General features: G+C 36.3%; 1 protein-coding gene across 3 annotated transcripts in view; it reads right to left on the bottom strand.

The window, feature by feature from the left end:
• Positions 1-22,795, bottom strand: part of LOC129279301 (U2 snRNP-associated SURP motif-containing protein-like) — a 39,604-nt gene that overhangs the window by 13,953 nt on the left and 2,856 nt on the right. For 2 of the 3 annotated variants that reach the window (XR_010296091.1, XM_064111333.1), the window contains exons 2-12: positions 17,119-17,214; positions 15,628-15,742; positions 14,982-15,103; positions 14,422-14,501; positions 9,960-10,090; positions 9,273-9,358; positions 6,561-6,726; positions 5,610-5,836; positions 4,616-4,659; positions 2,548-2,652; positions 707-773 (exon numbers count right to left, since the gene is read on the bottom strand). Coding sequence is in view for 2 of the 3 variants with exons in the window: in XM_064111333.1 (XP_063967403.1) it covers positions 707-773; positions 2,548-2,652; positions 4,616-4,659; positions 5,610-5,836; positions 6,561-6,726; positions 9,273-9,358; positions 9,960-10,090; positions 14,422-14,501; positions 14,982-15,103; positions 15,628-15,742; positions 17,119-17,214 (1,239 nt within the window). In the remaining variant the exon portion in view is untranslated. The remainder of the gene's footprint in view (positions 1-706; positions 774-2,547; positions 2,653-4,615; positions 4,660-5,609; positions 5,837-6,560; positions 6,727-9,272; positions 9,359-9,959; positions 10,091-14,421; positions 14,502-14,981; positions 15,104-15,627; positions 15,743-17,118; positions 17,215-22,795) is intronic. The other variant, XM_064111334.1, reaches the window with a different exon arrangement.

Consider the following 22,795-nt stretch of genomic DNA (forward strand, 5'->3'; position numbering starts at 1 on the left):
ATGTTTTTAACTGCTATATAACAGGAATACTATCATTATTGTCAAATTAGATTGCATTTCTTCTTCTTCTAGTTCAGTTATCCATTTTAACTTTGTCTTAAAGTCTTTAAATTGAAAGAAAAATGAACAGGAACAAAACTACTTTAAAAATTTCTAACCACCTCCCTCCTTCCCACACTTATGTTTCCTAAGAATATTTAAAGCGCTGAACATTTCACATACAAATAGTCATTTTCTCTAACCAGTGTTAATACACAGGGATCATCAAAATTCAGTAAGGCAAAAAAAGGAAGAATTGTTTGTCATAACCCGACAGACTGAAGTTAAACTTGTCGAATATCTCTCATATTCAATTTTTACCCCCCCCCCAAAAAAAAAAAATAAATAAAAAGCCTCATTACCCTAGTTTTCATACATTTAACTATTTCTTCCTTTTACAAATGACTGAATTTAATAAAAAAAAACATTGTCCATATCCTTATGCATGAGCAACCCTCAATATCATATCTCTCTTTACAACAAATTATATATATGTATTTTTTAAATACCGACCCATTATTTCTCTTCCACTACAACAAAGCAAAGTAAAAATTGTTGTGGGCCTAAGCAATAACTTAATAACACAACATAACAAATTTGGCTGGTGAGCTTAAAACTAGCGCCAGAATGTTTTTGTTTTTTTTCACTTGGTAAACATGTTTGTTACCTGAAGTATAGAGAACAGTTTCCACCTGTAGTAAACATGAGCTGGCGTCTGGTTGTCAAACAGGAATCTAATCATTCAAGAAATATTAAATACTCGGTTACTGCACAGTGCATATCATGTAACATTTAACATATGAAGGTGCTACATGTACCAAGGGGTCTTGGATGTTAACCCCCAGGCTTCAGCCCCGTCAGCCTTTTACAGCAATTCAGGAATAAATTCCTGTCAGGTACCCATGGCTGGGATTTGACCCCATGACTCCTATTCAAAATCCAGAGACAAATCTACAAGGCCACAACACTTGACAAAGTTCCCCCCAAGTCTGCGCAGTCCCCTTTGTCTGCGCATACGCGTATCTGTGCAATTCTAGTGAAAGAAGATACGCAAGGAACACAAACTATACACATGCAATACATAGACAGATATTCATTCAAACATCAGACTCAAAATGGTGGAAAAATAATGAATTTTTGGCATTTCATGTGACGGCCTTAAAATGCAGCCTTTCTCATCAAAATCCCCGAATCGTGTGCAAAGTGAATGGGTGCGCAGACATGGGGTACCATTTTTTTTCAATCTGGAAATGACTGCCCAAGGTTTTTTCCCCAAAATCCTGTATTTCTTTAAAATTTGTATGAGATATTTGGTACACTTATCTGTAATAATATAAGGAACATTATTAACATTCCAGTGTTTCATGTAACAGTTCTCTTAATTTAAAATTCATAACATATCTGATTAGTCAAACTTTTATGGAATTAGAGAAAAGGAGGTTATCATTTTCCTTTTTTAATCATATGACCCATTATGAAATCAATTTTGCCTTTACTGCTCAAAAAAAGCAAACTAATACCTCGGTCACATTTTCTCTACAGCGGCCGTACGGCGAGTCGAAAACAGCCGTTTTAACATTTTTCTACCATAGCTACATTTAGGTGGTATGAATAATAATGAATAAAACGGCCGCCGTAGAGCAAATGTGACCAAGGTATAAGCTATATTTTAAAGTTCTCTCACCAAATCCAATATGCGGAAACTTGCAACCACTCGTCCCTTAATATCATCCATGTTTTTATAAACACTTGACTGTTTCAAACTTATAATCAATGACAAGCAACAAGATAGTTATACCAGCTTCAGAATCTCATCAATTTCATTGGACATGAGATAAAGTTCCATCATTTGTCACTAATGCAAGTTAAGTGAAAATTGGTCCTGAATGACTGATGTAGTCAAACACCAATAATTGTGGACTTTCACAAAAGGGTTACAATGCATTACCTGAACATTGGATAAGCAGACCTGCCAACATTCTACAACCAAAAAAAGTATTTTTACAAGGAAAAAAAGAAGTATTTTTTGACAAAAAAAGAGTATTTAAAACAATTTGTCTCAATGTAACAGTTGCCAGCCTGTTGTAGTGAAATTGGTGAGAAAACATAAGAAATGACTCTACTTGAAAACTTGATAAATTCACCCTTTTAAACATGCGCCCGTAAGCAAGAATTTACTTGTTCTTTTCATGCAACAAGTTACTGGCCCGACTGATTTTTACCGGACTGGGACTGTCGCTAGTGTCACCACCGTGTATAATACATACTCCATGATCAGAAATTAAAAAAAAGTAACAAATTATACAAAAAAGTATTGGTGTATTTATAGCAAAAAGAGAGGAACAAATACTCTAAAAAGGGAACGGTTGGCATGTCGGATAAGTCATATCTCTATTCATAATTATTGCCTCAAACATTTGTTATTAATGCAAGTTTGGTGAAAGTGGGCCCTGATTGAGTCATGTGAACACATGGAGAGATTGTCAGAAAAGGAATACAATACATTACCTGAACATGGGGTTATTTATCTCTCTGTTCATAATCATCGCCTCAAACATGGGACCCTCGTTGACGACAAACTCGATCATACGATGGATGATTTGAAGCAGAGCCCTGCACAGGTAATCGGAAAAAAAAAAGAAAAACACACCCCTTGCTTGTTTGGCACGATCCCCTTTTGAAAAGGTCAAAGTTCATATGCCAATAGTAGAATTACGTATCTTGACACACACACTCTCATCCAATAGTGTTATTTACCATTACATGTACTTTGCTAAAGGAGGAAGGGTGGTTTCTCTCACAGAAAAAAATATATAAAAACAAATATCAATCACCAGGTCAGTCTCTTGACAATACAAGTTAAAATTGAACTAATACAAATGAATAAACTTCATTACTTGGCCAGATACTAGTGTAGACTTAATTACATGATTAAGAGGCAATGACTTAGCTTTATCATTACTATCATTAGAAATAAACTATATGCCAAACATATAAGAATGTAAATTTCAATACTAGTTACTGGGAAAGCTCAAGTGTTTAAACAATACAAATAAAGGAGATTATATAGACCAACATTTCATAGTTTCAAAATCTTCTAGGGTACAAAATATATGAAGTTTCATGATGTCTACAGGTCTTGATTTGTTTTTTGTTTAACATCTTTCATGTTCACTCTGCAAATTCCATATACACTTATTACTCTAGGGTAGAACAATTTACATAATACATAGTTGTATGATGCAAGATGCATTTCATATTTTTTCATCACACTGTTAAACTGTATGACTTTGTACCAGTGTTAAACAGGTTACTATCAAATTAAGACATGATAATCCATTCTATTACCATAACTAAGAAAACAACAAATTAAGACGATTTCCCTGAGTTCCTATGCAATTTTTACACACTGGCATGTATGAGAATAGGGCAAGAGAGCTGAAAATTACTTGTCAACCCCCCCCCCCCCCCCCGGGAGACAAGAAAAGTGTAATCCAATCCAATACAAACAAATAGCTGGTAAGTTATTATCAAACTACAAAGTAATATGAAAATAGAATCTGAGAAAGTACTTTCACAACGAAAATAAATATCATCAGTAATGTTGATTTCGTGACTTTACAATGCAATAAGTGTAAATATCCAATCCCCTCCTAACATTTTTAGAAAAATATCCAAGGATAATACCTTTTTTTTTCAACGTTGACAATCTTTGATTACTTTGAAAAAAATATTACACCCTTGCTTCAACTGATCAAACAGCCGACTTGTAACATAGATTCTTTTTTAAAAATTGAAAAAATCAAAATAAATTAAATGGTTACTAAGCATACATACCTTTTGACGAAAGTGCTTTGCCCATTCTGACGTTCTTTTCACATTCCCTACTTGACCCCATATATGACCACAACCAACTCAATCCACGGTTTTCATTTCAATTTTATATCTTCGAATTCATAGTGAAGGTAGCAAAATTTACCATCAGCATAACAATTTTTAGTGGTTCAGTAAACAAATCTGAACTCTTCAATGAATGATTAAATCTATTTCAAAGATGTGGTGGTGAAAAAAACCGTGAAAAACATGTTGAGTGTAAATCTTAGAAGCTTATGACAAAACTTTTCTTCCACAAATCATTATTCAAAACGCTTCTGACTTGAAGTTCTCAATGGCAATGTGTCCAGACTTCAATTCTCATCTTCATTATTGTGCGTTTCAGGATAGCGTTTAATCAACATTTTTCAGAAAACTTTCCTCAATTTTGATTGGCTGAGAAGCACTGTTCCCATGACAACTGTCAGATAAAACTGTCGGCTAAAACATCTGACAAGTCATATAACGACATGCTGTGCTCCAAAGGTTTTCTCTCATTCGAAGAATCTAACCTGACCTCAAGTTGGTTGTGTTCAACCTAACATCTCCCTATCTAAATTTGTTTTTTAACCCTCGTTAAGAAAAGTAACTCGGCTTGTCATGGTGATAAAAAGAGAACTAAGCTGAAATACAATAGAACATGGCAGAGATTAAGATCTGCCCACAAAATAAATCCAGTCCACGGTCTGGTTGATTGCAGTACCTTTCGGTCGGGATAACCACTTTAACAACTGCTTCTTTTAAGGTCTGGTAGGATGGAGAAGGCGATGGAGAAAGGAAGGAACGAACCGAGAGTCGAAACAAGAACAGGAAAAGCGTCAGTAAAATGCACCAACAAAAAAAACAATTGCAATCATCTTCTCTTTTTCATCAACACAAGGAATGTTTATGGTCTAAGTTTGAAACTTACACTATGTTAAAAACATAATCACTGTCTAACTAGTTTTTTTGTGTGCTATAAATACTATTTTAAAAATGTGATAGATTTTGTAATGAAGTGGCACTAAAACAAAATAGGATGAAGATTCACGTTTGCTTTATACCTGGTTTTCAATTAAAAAAACATTCTATCAAAATATATATAAAGGCAACTATAAAATTATCTTCCCTTAAAATGAGTTATGAAAAAATCCCTACTTCATATTGCAATGTTTACATTCCGTCAGATGCAAATGTCAATCAAGTATTGAACAAACAACATAAGTTCATAAACATCTGTTCTACCAATTGACCAAGAGTAAAAACTGTACAAATGTAATAATGTACAAAAGTGTTAAGTCTTTCAGACTAACACATACATGTGTTCAATAAACATAATAATTGACTTGAAAATAAAGTAAGTTTCGCGAAATGACAAAATGAATTATTGACTATTTCCACAATATTTGCAACTTCCACAAGCCAAATTAAAAAAAGAATTGCAATATCATAAACACGTAGGAATAGATCATGGTATCTGCGTCCAAAAAAAAAAAAAGTGCCTATCGGAACTATGAATTAATATGATTGTTCAATCTCACGCACAGTTTAATCTCTATTTCTGTCTCTCCTCCTATCTCTCTCCACTATCTAACAAAAATCACAAATACACAGTGTACTGATCACACTGATAAGGTCATGATGGGATGATTGCGATGGAACTTTAAGAGAAATGATTTGTGGGTGGGGTTGGGAGATAATTCAAGGGGGAGTATCACCTCTTGCAGATCCTGCTCTTCCTCCAAGGTGAGAGCGATCCCCGGGGGTGGCAGCGCGGGGGCTTCTCGCTTGGAGCTCTTCTTGAGTTGGGAGTTGAAGGGTAGGCCGGACGGGGGCGGGGGCATGGTGAGTTCCATCATGGCCTCCGGGATGTAGACGGGGTGGGGTGGCAGGACCACTGCCTTGCCCCACCCGAGCTTCATCTCGTAGTTCATGATTTCTTTGCCTGCAAGAGGGAAAATAAAACAGTAGTGAATGAGAACAAACTGATGATGATGGTAACGATAATGACTGATAATGGTGATGATGAAGAGGATGCTGATTATAATGAATTACCGTGTTTACACTTGATCGGCTTTTGGTTCAGAACCGCGAGCCGATGCAGAATCGGCTTTTGGTTTGGGTTTACACGTTGTTACAGCTCGCGGTTCAGAACCGCGAGCCGATGCAAAAACCTGAAATGATACGCACACCAACAATATACGTCATAATAAAGACAACGCTTGATCAGTGCGCTTACAATTACGTCACAATGGTAAAGTAAATGAAATGCGCACAAATTGCCGATGCAGAATCGGCTTTCTGTTTACACGTAGTAAAAAAGCCGATTCTGCATCGGCTCGCGGTTCTGAACCTACTACTTTGGTGGTGCAAATTGCCGGTTCTGAACTGCGAGCCGATGCAATTTACTCGCGTTTACACGCTATGAAAAAGCCGATGCTGATTAAGTGTAAACACGGTAAATGTTATTGATGATGATGTTGATTAGCACAATGATGGTAGCATGCTGCTGCTGATAATGATGATGAAGGTGGCAATGACGTTACTATTGATACTGATAATGGATATTTTTCCTGGCGTAGAGACCTAACTAAAGTGTAGTAATTGATACTGTATTTGGAAGCCGATCAATGAATGCATTAAAAAGTGAAGAATATTTTATGACATACCATTCAGGGCTCTCATGGCCCGCTCAGCATCCCGGCGATTCATAAAGGCCACGAAACCACAGTTCCTATTCCTTTGCCTCTCAGCGTCTGTCCTAGGCCACATGATCTTGACGCTTGCCAGAGGACCGTACTGAACAAACTCCTTACATAGCATCTCCTCGTTCATCTATGGGGAGATGGGAAGCAGGTAGAGAGAGGGAACGGGGATGATTGGACGAAAGAGAAAAAAAAAGGTAAAGAGAATAGAGAGTAGGGGAGAGAAAGAGAAGGGGAGGGAGTGAAAGTAAGGAAGGGATATCAAACAATGGAGAAGGGAGATGAAACAAAGGCAGGGAAATCCATTAATAGAAAAAGAGACATAGAATAAGAAAGAAAGAATGTGAAAGAAAGAATAAGCTGAATAGAGATTGGGAAACAGAAGGGGAAGGGAGGGGTAAAAGAAAGGAAGGGGAATCAATTAATAGAAAAAGAGACATAGAATAAGAAAGAAGAAATAAGAAAAAAAGACAGACAGACAGACAGATAGAAAGAAAGAATAAGATGAATAGAGATTGAGAGACAGAAGGGTAAAAGAAAGGAAGGGGAATCAATTAATAGAATAAGAGACATAGAATAAGAAATAAGAAATAAGAAAAAAAGAAAGACAGACGCCAGATAGAAAGAAAGAATAAGATGAATAGAGATTGAGAGACAGAAGGGTAAAGGGTAAAAGAAAGGAAGGGGAATCAATTAATAGAAAAAGAGACATAGAATAAGAAAGAAATAGAAAGAAATAGAAAGAAAGAAAGAATAAGATGAATAGAGATTGGGAGACAGAAGGGGAAAGGGAAGGGTAAAAGAAAGGAAGGGGAATCAAAACAATAGTAAAAAAAGGCAGAGGAGAAAGGAAGAAAGAGAAAGAATATAAAGAACAAAGGGAGAGAGAAAGAGAAGGAGAGATGGGATGAATGAAAGGAAGTGGAAACCAACAATAGAGATATGGGTTGAAGGAATGGGAAGGGAACAAAGAAAGAGAAACAAAAAGACAGAAGAAAAAGAGGTGTAAAGAAAGAGAAGAGGATACGGTAAGGGGGATGAGGATGGCAAATTTAATTGGAATGAAAATAGTGAAAGTAATACATTGAAATGAAGTTGGATAAAGAGACGGCTACATGTAAATTCATGCAAATGCACAAGATAAATCACGGTTGGGGACAAGTTGGGGACAAGTTCAAAACTCATTGTGGGGAAGATTATAACAGAGCTGCCAAGTTGTATTTTGCATTTTCAGTATTCTTATCCCCCAAAATCAGTATTTTGACAAAAAAATCAGTATTTTTACCAGGTGAGATAAATATTTTGTATTTTTTCCCAAAAAAGTGAATTTCATAATAAAATACTTGGCGCACTCGTCCATCACGGCGCTCAAGCTGCATGCAAGCTAAAATGCGCACTGCTCTTGCAGATGAAAAAAAAACAATTGAAACTTGTGTATATCTCACCCTGGTTTTTACAAAATGATTGAAAAAAAAAACAAGTTACATGAAATTACATTGATCTAATAACCATATTTGTGTACGTTTTATGAAATAGAGACATATGGGCCCGTATTCTGAAGTCGGGTTTAACTTAAACTCAGGTTTAAAGTTGTGGTTTAAGTATGGGAAGCCAAAAGTATCAAAATTTTTATTAAGTTGTATGTTTCTTATGTTTACTGTGCTCTTTCCTGATTCATCGATGGTGAAGACAATCATCTATTTATACTTCCTACACAATTATGAATGATTGGAGAGCCGAATGAGCTGAAGTATGATATCTCTACTATTAGTGATTATGTAACAATTGGCTGTCCATACTTAAACCACAACTTTAAACCTGAGTTTAAGTTAAACCCGACTTCAAAATACGGGCCATAGAGATGATTTTTCTCAATAAATTTTGTAAATTAAAAAAACGTTCTGCCGTATTTTGGTTGCAAAAACGTACTAAATACGGCTAAAACGTACTGGTTGGCAGGTCTGTTATAACATGCCAATTGTTTCTTAAATTTATTTGCTGTGAGACAAGTGCACTTAAGCCAAGGTAACAATATTAAAGTCCCTAAAGACGTCCCAAAAGATGTGCATAAAGACGTTAGATGGTATGTGATTTGTGCTAAACAGTAACTGAACAATATTCATTATTATTAAGGGCCTATCTATAACATAAGAAATTTTTGGATTCATACAGAGAATCTTTTGGTGTAAAAGTTGTTTTACAACAAAGTTTCACTCTTTCATGTCCTATAAAATCTGAAAGTATATTACGAAATTGAAATCTGAAAGCCATAAATGAAATGAACACCGTGGCCCAGTTGCATAAAAGTTACAAGTTTGCCTTCTCATGGTAGCTTTCATGGAGTTCTTGTTTGTAATGGGCTTTTAGGCACTGTTACCATAGTAGCTACCATTTGATGTCAAAGTTAAAATAGTAATTTTTCATACAATTGGCCAGGTGACAATTAATAAAAATATATTTGGGGCTTCATATTGAGCACACCAGCAAAAATTCGCTACATTGTCTTACAGACACCGCTGCAAAAGCACAGGTCTTTGCCACAGGAATGGCAAGGACTCAGTTCATCAGAACTTCTGTGGGCATTTCGGGGGCGAATTAGCCCCAAGCCCCTGTGTATTCCCCCCCAGGGCCGATACAAATTATTTTCCAAACATGAGAAGAGAAAATCAGACTTGCCTTTGGGTTGATACTCCCAAGGAAGATGTTTGTTGTATTAGGATCTCCGTAGTCATGTGACCCGTAATTATACTCCTCAATCCCTGCTGTGAAATCAAACACAAAACGAGTCTTTATAGATAAAACTGTAAAAGGGGTAGTTCAAAATGACAAAAAATTGGTTTGAAAGCTGAAAAACAAAACAAGATTAGCAGTTATAGATTTCTGCTGTTTATGTTTTGTGATGTCACATGTGAGCACCACCCCCCGTCATGTGATATACATTCTAGAAAATTGAAAACGATTTGTACTTCTCCTTGCCCTCCTCTTCACCTAACCATCAGCCAAGAGCAATTAGTTTATAGATTCAATGTGGTTCTGACTATTGTTTTTGTTATCAGTGGAGAAAATGCATTAACTGTTCGAATGCAAGCCAAGATCCAATGACCAGGGTAATAATATATCTGTCAAGTTTTAAAGGCATTGCTGCAAAAGCACTCTTTGCCAGAGAATAAAAAGTGCTTTTATTATTGCACTGGCTTCAGCTCGAGCTAAATCTTACTGGGTTGAGTGCAGCACAACATGGATCATTTTCTTATTGAAGGAAATCGTGCCATGTATGGGATTTGACCCAACGACCCTCTGTTTCAAAGTGCAGAGACCAATCCACTGGGCCACATTTAAAAGAATAATAACCATTTAACATACCTGGCAGTCTGATTTCAGAAGCAGATCCAGCTGAGCTGCTGGGCGGCGTAGGCAGAATAGGTTCATCGTAATCATCTTCATCCCCCCTTTCCTTTCTCAATTTATGCCTCTCTTCCCTCTCTTTTTGGAGTCTGAAATATAAAAGGGTCAAAGCACAATGTTACAGACAAATGCAGAAATGGTCCAAGGTAGCATTTCATAAAACTGTTTGTTCAGTAAGTTACGCACAACTTAACAAATGTCTGGTGACCCCTTTTTTGACTGTTGATATCTGATTATCAATCATTTTTATTCCAATCAGCTAAAGTGGAAATCCTATTTCTAATTACTGAATTATGGATGTAAGAAAACCACAAACATTAACAAGCATCAAGATGCACAACAAACATAGTTTCTCACACAATAATACATAAATAAATATCAAGCCATGGATACAAAGTATACAAAGTATGCTCGATCATTTACAGATCGAGCATACTGATCTTAAACAAATAGGAGTAATGCCGAAAATTTGTTTACAAATTATAATTTCCTCCTATAAAAGCCTCTTAATTTACTATCTATTGTCCATGGCGGACGGTATTTGAATATTAATGAGTCAGAAAGAAGAGGATCGAGGGTATTTGAATTCCAGTTCATCGTGGCTTAGCCGTGAACCAGAATAGCCTGGTGGTTGAGTCGCTGCCCGGAAAGCAGTAGATGGCAGGTTCGAATCCCACTGGTTCCAATTTTTTCTGACTTATGATCATATGATTTTCATTACAGATCGAGCATACTGATCTTATGATTTTCATTTACAGATCGAGCATACTGATCTTAAACAAATAGGAGTAATGCCGAAAATTTGTTAACAAATTATAATTTCCTCCTATAAAAGCCTCTTAATTTACTATCTATTGTCCACGGCGAACGGTATTTGAATATTAATGAGTCAGAAAGAAGAGGATCGAGGATATTTGAATTCCAGTTCATCGTGGCTTAGCCGTGAACCAGAATAGCCTGGTGGTTGAGTCGCTGCCCGGAAAGCAGTAGATGGCAGGTTCGAATCCCACTGGTTCCAATTTTTTTCTGACTTATGATCATATGATTTTCATTACAAATCGAGCATACTGATCTTATGATTTTCATTTACAGATCGAGCATACTGATCTTAAACAAATAGGAGTAATGCCGAAAATTTGTTTACAAATTATAATTTCCTCCTATAAAAGCCTCTTAATTTACTATCTATTGTCCACGGCGGACGGTATTTGAATATTAATGAGTCAGAAAGAAGAGGATCGAGGGTATTTGAATTCAAGTTCATCGTGGCTTAGCCGTGAACCAGAATAGCCTGGTGGTTGAGTCGCTGCCCGGAAAGCAGTAGATGGCAGGTTCGAATCCCACTGGTTCCAATTTTTTCTGACTTATGATCATATGATTTTCATTACAGATCGAGCATACTGATCTTATGATTTTCATTTACAGATCGAGCATACTGATCTTAAACAAATAGGAGTAATGCCGAAAATTTGTTTACAAATTATAATTTCCTCCTATAAAAGCCTCTTAATTTACTATCTATTGTCCATGGCGGACGGTATTTGAATATTAATGAGTCAGAAAGAAGAGGATCGAGGGTATTTGAATTCCAGTTCATCGTGGCTTAGCCGTGAACCAGAATAGCCTGGTGGATGAGTCGCTGCCCGGAAAGCAGTAGATGGCAGGTTCGAATCCCACTGGTTCCAATTTTTTCTGACTTATGATCATATGATTTTCATTACAGATCGAGCATACTGATCTTATGATTTTCATTTACAGATCGAGCATACTGATCTTAAACAAATAGGAGTAATGCCGAAAATTTGTTAACAAATTATAATTTCCTCCTATAAAAGCCTCTTAATTTACTATCTATTGTCCACGGCAGACGGTATTTGAATATTAATGAGTCAGAAAGAAGAGGATCGAGGATATTTGAATTCCAGTTCATCGTGGCTTAGCCGTGAACCAGAATAGCCTGGTGGTTGAGTCGCTGCCCGGAAAGCAGTAGATGGCAGGTTCGAATCCCACTGGTTCCAATTTTTTCTGACTTATGATCATATGATTTTCATTACAAATCGAGCATACTGATCTTATGATTTTCATTTACAGATCGAGCATACTGATCTTAAACAAATAGGAGTAATGCCGAAAATTTGTTAACAAATTATAATTTCCTCCTATAAAAGCCTCTTAATTTACTATCTATTGTCCACGGCGGACGGTATTTGAATATTAATGAGTCAGAAAGAAGAGGATCGAGGATATTTGAATTCCAGTTCATCGTGGCTTAGCCGTGAACCAGAATAGCCTGGTGGTTGAGTCGCTGCCCGGAAAGCAGTAGATGGCAGGTTCGAATCCCACTGGTTCCAATTTTTTCTGACTTATGATCATATGATTTTCATTACAAATCGAGCATACTGATCTTATGATTTTCATTTACAGATCGAGCATACTGATCTTAAACAAATAGGAGTAATGCCGAAAATTTGTTTACAAATTATAATTTCCTCCTATAAAAGCCTCTTAATTTACTATCTATTGTCCACGGCGGACGGTATTTGAATATTAATGAGTCAGAAAGAAGAGGATCGAGGGTATTTGAATTCAAGTTCATCGTGGCTTAGCCGTGAACCAGAATAGCCTGGTGGTTGAGTCGCTGCCCGGAAAGCAGTAGATGGCAGGTTCGAATCCCACTGGTTCCAATTTTTTCTGACTTATGATCATATGATTTTCATTACAGATCGAGCATACTGATCTTATGATTTTCATTTACAGATCGAGCATACTGATCTTAAACAAATAGGAGTAATGCCGAAAATTTGTTTACAAATTATAATTTCCTCCTATAAAAAGCCTCTTAATTTACTAAAGTATACCTCATTCATGCAAACATAAAGTATGTTCACCTTGTAAACAGAAAAAATACAAAGTACAATTTGTCACATCAGTACAATAACACCCTTAACCCTAATTCTCCCGGGGGGGGGGGCCATAATGGCCCCCCCCTCGACAATTTTCGCGATATATCCGCTGCGCAAAATTTTTTGACCTCGCCGCTCACTGACTTTTTACTTTCAAGTCTCACGCAAATTTTGAGACCAAATTTGTGACGCCCGGATACGCGGTTACGACATTACGCAATATTATGTAAGTGCATGTCAGACCCAAAATTGCTCATAAACGTGATTTCATGTACAAATCCAATGCAAATTGTGTATTTAGCCAAAATTCATAAATGTATCATTATTTCTACTTTTACTGATTGAATTTAATTAATTTTGCCTTGCTTATGATCAGAATTAAGTCTGGAACGATTTCCATTGAAAAAACAATAAAAACAAAAAGTAAAAAAAACAAGGAAATACATAAGAAATTCATAAAACAATAAAATACATAAGAAATTGATTTCCAAACCGAAGTTTTTTTTAATTGCGATTATTAAGAATGCTACAAAGAATATTTTAACCAAAAATTAGCATTCTAGGAGCTTTATTTAGTGAATTAGAGCAAAAAGTATGATTTATGCATAAATTAGCATAATTAATTCATATAAAATAAAATCTCATTATTTTGGAAAATTTTACCATACAGCCTTGTAGATTACATCGCACACAACCAGCATGCAAATTTTTGCGTCGCTCGAGTGATCAGCGGCCGAGATCTTAAGGGGGGCCATAATGGCCCCCCCCCGGGAATGACAAGAATCAAAATACCCCGGGTGATTGAGGGTTAATGCCACACTTTTGCACATTGCATGTGCCTCAAAACTCCCTTAGCTGTATGCATAAGGGCATTGCCTAAGGGTGTTTCAGCACCGATGGGGTGCGCGAAAGTGTTTTACTAGGGGCATTCTTGTACCAACACGACATATTTTTAAAATGTTATACGAGATGTGGGCATGCCTCTTGGCCATCACTCCACCATTGAGGGCAGTGTGAGGTTTGAGCGTAATAAAAACATACCGTTTACTCTAGCACATCATACAAGCCCCCTACCTATGGTATACAAGAGGTAGTGGGTCTGCTCTAACAGTGCCATTTGAAGAAAAAAATGTAAATGATAATGTATTTACTTCCCATTATCATAAAGTCACAAAACAAGGAATTATCATGCTCATCAGACAAACAGGATTATGATTGTGTTAGCTTTATTATATTTCACTCTTTATATCAATTTCATCTTCAATTTTCATATTTCTTTTTATTTTGTTTGTAACACAGACTTGCTGTAAAGCAGTCTTTTTGGCTGATGTGATTCTTCTATAAGTAAATAAATTTTATAAATTAATCAAAAGAACATTATGGATATACAACACTTCATTAGAAACATCAATAAATCTCAAATATGCCAAATCTAATTATCCATTGCTCCATCCCTGTACTGTACTGGTATAGATATAAACTGGTGTAATTATCTAAAATCATAATTGGATACTTACACTCTCAATTCTTCTTTGAAAAGTTCCAAGTTACTCTTCTTCTGTTTTTCTCTCTCCTTCTCTTTCTTCAACTTGGCTTTCTAATATAGATAAAGCAATTAAGAATGAAATAATAATCATCTTAAATGGAGTGATATGGTTGTAAACATATATTTTACATAAATAGCAAAGAAAAAAGTGCAAAAAAAATGTAATGATTTTTCCCCCCATGTGTTTTTCTCAGAGAGCATGGAATACAATTCAGACCTAACATGCTTTATTATAAATTGCATAGCAAACATGAACTGTGTACATGGAATGTATGTTGGATCTATGATAATCGATTATTCTAACAGAGCAGATTTTGCCCATTTCCCATTTATACTATAGAAGCTGATTTTTTTTTTTTTTCTGGTGAGCATTTAGAATCAATTTGTTTAGTGAATGACACCTGTTACAAGTTCTGAATTCCTTACATCTGATTGGCTAAGAGCAAATTTGCCAGTTAAATCACTGACAAGATGCTTTTATGAAAATTCCCCAAAATGCCAAACTTATTGACTAGGTGGATGTGATCTTACTTGACTTTCTGCTCTAGCTTTCTGCGCTTCCTCTATCGCCCTCTGTTGTTTAGCGTAAACAGACTCGGCAATCTTTGAAGTTGGTTTGTAGAGCTTACCAGTCTTGCGATCTGACTTTTCAACTGCAGTTGTGTAAGAAAATGATCTAATTTTCATGTATGAGCAATGTAAACAATAAATATTGACAATTGAGTGGATACAGAAATTAGAAAAAAAAAACAACAAACAAATAGGCAGATAAATGATCACCTTCATCAAATCTGGCCGAAATTGATAAGAAAAAAGCTATAAAAAAATGGTAGGAAAACATGACAGTCTTTTTTTTCTCAGTAATTTGTAGATATGTAAATACATATTTAATATATTCAACATGTACATTGAAACATGGGTATATCGGTTCTCAAATCAAATTCTTTTTTTTCTTGACTTGTACTAAACTACTATTGAAAGTTGAAATTCTGAAAAATACTGACTGGCATTGATTTTGGAAAGATACCACACATAATGTATTTCCATTAACAGTAAATTCATATTGCTCTTGTCATGACTTGGGCAATGTGAGACTAATTTGTGAATACATCCAGCATCTCCCTCAAAGCCATTCAATATTATAAATAAAAAATATCTTTAAGATATGAGCACTGACCTCTTGTTTCTGGATTAATTGTATTTCCTCTGACGAATGACTTTGATGTCGACGGTGCTTCCTCAAAGGAAGCAACAAACTCCTCAAAGATTTTGGCAGTTTCTTTCTCTTGTTCCTGGGGAAAATAAAAATGACAAGCAACACCTAAATGTACCTCAACAGCCACAAGTACTTTATGATAAACTTTTAAAAAATATTTTAAAAAACCAATCACAGAGCAAATAAACTTACAATTTTTTACAAAGGATAGAAATTCTCTCAGCTTACTGGTACTTTGTACAAGCTGGTAAGAAATCTGTCTATAAACTTGATATTCTTCAATGATTATAAATGACAGAAATTCACAAAGACGGTTAGGCAAAGGTTTATGCAGATTTCATGCATTTCATAAAACTGTTTGTTCAGTAAAGTTACGCACAACTTAACAAATGTCTGGTGACCCCTTTCTTGGCTGTTGATATCCGATTATCAATCATTTTTATTCCAATCAGCTAAAGTGGAAATCCCATTTCTAATTACTGAATTATGGATGTAAGAAAACCACAAACATTAACAAGCATCAAGATACACAACAAACATAGTTTCTCACACAATAATACATAAATAAATATCAAGCCATGGATACAAAGTATACCTCATTCATGCAAACATAAAGTATGTTCACCTTGTGAACAGACAAAATACAAAGTACAATTCGTCACATCAGTACAATAAAGCCCTTAATGCCACACTTTTGCACATTGCAAGTGCCTCAAAACTCTGTTAGCTGTATGCATAAGGGCATTGCCTAAGGGTGTTTCTGCACCGATGGGGTGCACGAAAGTGTTTACTAGGGGCGTTCTTGTACCAACACGACATATTTTTAAAATGTTATACGAGATGTGGGCATGCATCTTGGCCATCACTCAACCATTGAGGGCAGTGTGAGGTTTGAGCGTAATAAAAACATACCGTTTACTCTAGCACATCATACAAGCCCCCTACCTATGGTATACAAGAGGTAGTGGGTCTGCTCTAACAGTGCCATTTGAAGAAAAAAATGATAATGTATTTACTTCCCATTATCATAAAGTCACAAAACAAGGAATTATCATGCTCATCAGACAAACAGGATTATGATTGTGTTAGCTTTATCATATGCGGTATGTTGAGAAATAAGTGCTTAATTCATTTTTGTTTCTAAGATAACAGCATTACTAAGTCCACTGTTTAAATATAAAGTAAAATAAGACAGTGCAATCATTAGTGCTGTAACTCAAGTAACAAGCACTAATTTAGCAATTTAATTTAGAATCAGGCACATTGATGTAGCCTCTCTCAATATACGTGCTGCGGATTTAGGGCCACCCATACAAAAAATATGGTTTTAGACTAAAGATTCAAGACCTTGTTTGTGAACTTGGACCGATAGCTTTCACAAAATATAAGGTTTTTTCTTAATTTCTGTTTGGATTCACTTAATGTATGGATGGATCTATGAGTAGTACTGACCTTTTTCTTGAGTTCATCTTCTATTCTTTTGGACTTCTTTTTGGTCAAGTTCATCTGACCAATGCTGAAGGCCTGAAGCTTGGTCTTGGAAATATTCTAGGGAGGAAAGAAAGAGAAGTCAGCAAATTGATTAAATGAGAACAATAAATTTTGATAAAAAGAGGGGCTAATGAAAAGCAATTTTTTAAGTTGCATCAACATCGGTTTAGAAATGAGAAAGTGATACAAGCTGGAAATTCTAAATTTACTTTACAAGGCAATCCTAAATCAGCAGTTATGCTTCAAAGTGACTTGTTCATTAGTACAACTAGGAAACATTCAGATTTGCCGCTTAGCTTTTGCCATGGAAAACATTGAATGAATACTTGGCCGATCACCAGCAAGACAATTAAAACCATGTGGTGATTCAATCGTCCTAATGAGTGATCGGCACTTTGATATCGCTTTGCTTTCTATTCTATGACAAAATCTAAGATGGCGGTGTAACCATCTACAAATTTTCTTGCGCTCCCATTTCAAATTACTGATTTGGTGATGTGATCGGAGGAGCAAGTTATTGAGTTTCTTCATTTCTTCTATCCTTCCTTCATCTTCATGCCCTTCTTTTCATTCCATCAATCTTTCTTTTCAATCTGTCCTGCCTTTCTTTCTCTATGTTCATTTTTTCTAAAATTTTCTTCCCTTCTTTACATCCTTCCCTTTTTTCCACTTCATTTACTAACTTTTGTGCTTTTTATCATTATTTCCTTCCTTCTTTCCTTACCTGCCTTAAAATTTTCTTTGCTTCCTTCTAGTTTCCTCTCCTTTTTCTTTTCGTTCTTTATTTCCTTCCTTTCTTCCTCGCTTCTTTTTCTTCCTTTTCTATTTCTTTCCTCTCATTTCCTTTCTTTCTTTCTTTCCTCTTTCCTTCTTTATTTCATCTCTTCTTTCTTCCCTTCTTTGATTCTTTCTTCCCTCCTCATTTTCAGGCTCAAGCTCCAGGCTGAATACTATAACTTTAGACTAGGTCTATGTGGGCAAACATTGGTAGAATTGAGGTGAGTACATGATTATTATTTTCTTTGATTTATGGGGTGTTTTGATGTGCCCCTTCCTCGTGAAAAAAGCAATCCTATGGTGACATTCTGGCACCATGTCAAATTCCTGTGCTATAACGCCTCTAAATTGGCGTGCGAATGCTGCTAAGTGCGCAGTTCTATTGCAAAAGCATGTGAAAATGGCGAGCGCACACGCAATGGCGGCACATAGCCATTATTTTATAGGGGACTGTATTCTGAGGTGTTGTTGTTGAATCTCTTTTTCTTATTTTTTCAAGACTTTATTCAAACATTATTTTCATTAATCAGTAGAGGCGCTGGTCTAAAAATTGGGATTGTCCAAGAAAACAAGGATATCTTCATAAACCAGGACAAATCTTGTCTTGATTAACTGAGATTGTCCTTGTTTATACAGAGTTTTTTTTTCACTTACCCCTGGCATGCCTGCGGGACATAGCACCATTAGGGACAGTGATTTTCCGTTTCAGAAAATCTTAAATTCCATTTTAGCATGTCAGAAAATGGAGATTCTGTTTCCCCATAGACTTTGTGTACACGGAAAATTGACAATTCCGTTTACCCATTCAGTAGCAATCTAACATCACTCGCGCTGGTCAAAATTTGTATCTGCCACTGTACCAACAATGCAGTAGAATCCGCTCTAATCGGATCTATGCGGGTACACAAAATATTTTGACAAACACATTTAACATGAATACATCCTCACCTTTCACATTAGCATTATTTTACGGTTAAATGAAATTTTTACCGATAATTTTTGGGTTTTTTGGACATCGCTTTCAGCAGTCAACGACTTTAGCCTATCCGCCATTTCGGATTTCAAGACCGGAATATCGTGCTGTTACATCTTCAAACGTAGAGGGCAGCAACACACGACTGCGTTCTTAAATCAAACGATATGTGCATGTGAATGTTTTCGATACGGCCGACCCCACCGCTGGCCATGCAAGCATGCCAAGGGCCGCGCGGGGCGGGCGAGGGGTACGATCGAGTGTGATGGAGTCAAGAGCAGTCACGATGTGTGGATTGTCATACTTTGTATTGTAGTGAAGTGAGATCGTGTTTTGTGGCCATTTAATATTCGTATTTTGTTGAGATTTTGGAGTAATTTCTGTTGCTGTTCTGTGTATTCTGAGGAAAAATATGTTTTCCGTTTCAAAAGGCCATTTCCGTGAATTCCGTAATCGCGGAAAATCACTGTTCCTACACCATGATATCCACTGGTATTACTGCGGCAGCCCGAACACGTACTGTGTTCGGGCTGCGTTGTGATTCACCCCGACTCACCAGATGAAATCAGATGAGCATCGGGAATCAATCAAAAATACATAAAATTGCACAAAACTGTTACAAAGGAATCAATACATACTTACAACTTAAGCCGCAATATGGGCGGCCCTCAAAACTTCGAAATAATTCCCCAAAATGAAGCAAAAACGTCGGAAAATTTTGCCGGTGTGCATTAAAACTCGTTCGTACAGGAAGCAATGGAGGATTGATATAGCCTTTTGACGAGGCAACGAGATAAATTGATTTTTATTACCAAACGGGCAAAAAACAAAAAACAAACGATAAAAGAGAAAAAATACTTTAAAAATAAAATAATAATTGAATATGCGATTTCAGTAAGTTCTTATTATCATCAGATCCTGCCAATACCACTAAAGTCCATTATAGATAATACAACAGAATGCCCCGACAAAAGGCTATCATTTGATGCGACTGTTATGAATATTCATGAGTCTAGTTCCGTAAATTCTTGCTTCACCCTTTGCCTGGCAACTATTTTAGCTTCGGCTTTTTCTTTGAAAGACGTAACATATTTTCGTTTGAATTATTTGTTTTTCTTTCTCCTCCATTCTTTTCTTTTCCCCCTTTTTTATTTTTATTTTTATTTTTTCCTCTACCTTCTTTTCATTTTTGGGGTCTGTTTTCTTTTTCTTTCTTCCCTTTTTTTAAATTCTTCTCTGTATTTGCTCTTTTTTTTTTCTTCTTTTTTTTCTTCGTCATTTTTCTTTTTTTTTGGTCTTTATTCTCTTTGTTCTTGTTTCTTCATTGTTTTCAAGAGATTATGCACATGGTATCGTACTACACGTTTTTTTTTTTTATTATTATTATTATTGGAAACTGTATAGATATATGTAAATAAACAAGTGGAATGCCTCTGGCCGTCTCACCTGCATCACGCGATTCAATATAGCAGCAGTGCTGATTTTGAAAACTACTATAACTCGCACAAGATGTTCAGTGATACTTGGTTACTCTTATTTCCACGTTTTATGAACTAGACCAATACACTTATAGAGATATGATGGCAATTCAACAAATACCCCCAACATGGCCAAAGTTCTTTGACCTTACATGACCTTTGACCTTGATCATGTGACCTGAAACTCGCACAGGATGTTCAGTGATACTTGATTACTATTATGTCCAAGTTTTATGAACTAAACCAACACACTTTCAAATTTATGGCTGTAATTCAACAAATACCCCAATTTGGCCAAAGTTCATTGACCCTAAATGACCTTTGACCTTGATCATGTGACCTGAAACTTGCACAGGATGTTCAGTAATACTTGATTACTATTATGTCCAAGTTTCATGAATCAGATCCATAAACTTTCAAAGTTATGATGGTAATTCAACAGATACCCACAATTCGGCCAAAGTTCATTGACCCTAAATGACCTTTGACCTTGGTCATGTGATGTGAAACTCATGCAGGATGTTCAGTGATACTTGATTAACCTTATGTATAAGTTTCATGAACTAGGTCCATATATTTTCTAAGTTATGATGACATTTCAAAAACTTAACCTTAGGTTAAGATTTTGATGTTGATTCCCCCAACATGGTCTAAGTTCATTGACCCTAAATGACCTTTGACCTTGGTCATGTGACATGAAACTCAGGCAGGATGTTCAGTAATACTTGATTAACCTTATGGCCAAGTTTCATGAACTAGGTCCATATACTTTCTAAGTTATGCTGTCATTTCAAAAACTTAACCTCAGGTTAAGATTTGGTGTTGACGCCGCCGCCGCCGTCGCCGTCGGAAAAGCGGCGCCTATAGTCTCACTCTGCTATGCAGGTGAGACAAAAAGTGAAGAAATAAATGAACACTAATATATTAAAGGAATATATTCGTTGATCAAAATTATTGAGTGATCAGCAAACCATCTCTTTAAGATTTTGATGCCTATTTCTGGAACCCAGCGTCTGACAGGGCTTTGCTGCAGAGCTGCCAACCACACTTGACAAAAAATCCTATTATTTCACCCAAAAAATCCTATTTTTAGACAAAAAATCCTATTCATACCCGTCGTGTACTTTCCTACTATACATCTCATTATTTTGTTGTGCTCACTGTAATTTGACCTTGGTCATGTGACGTGAAACTCATGCAGGATGTTCAGTGATACTTGATTAACCTTATGTATAAGTTTCATGAACTAGGTCCATATATTTTCTAAGTTATGATGACATTTCAAAAACTTAACCTTAGTAACTGTCCTTAGGTTAAGATTTTGATGTTGATTCCCCCAACATGGTCTAAGTTCATTGACCCTAAATGACCTTTGACCTTAGTCATGTGACATGAAACTCAGGCAGGATGTTCAGTAATACTTGATTAACCTTATGGCCAAGTTTCATGAACTAGGTCCATATACTTTCTAAGTTATGCTGTCATTTCAAAAACTTAACCTCAGGTTAAGATTTGGTGTTGACGCCGCCGCCGCCGCCGCCGTCGCCGTCGGAAAAGCGGCGCCTATAGTCTCACTCTGCTATGCAGGTGAGACAAAAAGGAAAAAACTGTCTGCTTATTTTTTGCTAGAAAAGACACAGCTTCGAAAGAAACCAAGTATCAACATACATACAAATGCACATATGGGACTGTGATGTACTCACCTATGTGTTTTTATGTGTATTAATACATTTGGAAATCGGTCTTTTTGAGTCAAAAGAGAGGTCATAATTCCTGTTTTTAATGCTTGCAAATAGATTTTCAAAGTTCTGTGGAAGATATCTTAGCAGCAACATTTCGTATCGTAGCTCCCCGAGTCTGAATAGGCTGATAGCGCACAGATAGCTACATGTAGCTGCAGTGGTTTCATGCAAAGCTCACGTACGCCAGCCGGCCGGCTGGATAATAGCTACTGTATGCTAGAGCGGTAAGCCTATGTACTGTCATGTGTGTGTGTATTTGTGTGTAGATCAACAAAAAGGGCGCATGACGAATTGGTTGCAATTTGAACTGTATAAAGTTGATAAATGGTGCAAAATCGGGAGAAAAATTGCGCTACTTTGAAAATTATTGGTTGCCCGATTCGGGCCACCAAAACTTAACATTTTTCAATAATGATTGCCCGAGGTGGATTTCTGTTATGTCGAGCCTTACCATAGCTATATTTTCAAAAAATCGTATTTTATTTGTAAAAATCCTAGTGTCGTATTTTAAGTGAAAAATCGTACGGAATACGACAAAATCGTACTATTTGGCAGCTCTGTTGCTGGCTTAGCCTAGAGGACTCCGTGATGCAAAATGATTTTAAAAATATCACGGAATCCAATGCTGGCTCCCACATATTTTTTTCTCTCTCTCTCACTTGTTATGT

This window comes from Lytechinus pictus, chromosome 16, assembly GCF_037042905.1.
Source record: "Lytechinus pictus isolate F3 Inbred chromosome 16, Lp3.0, whole genome shotgun sequence".
Lineage (NCBI taxonomy): Eukaryota > Metazoa > Echinodermata > Echinoidea > Temnopleuroida > Toxopneustidae > Lytechinus > Lytechinus pictus.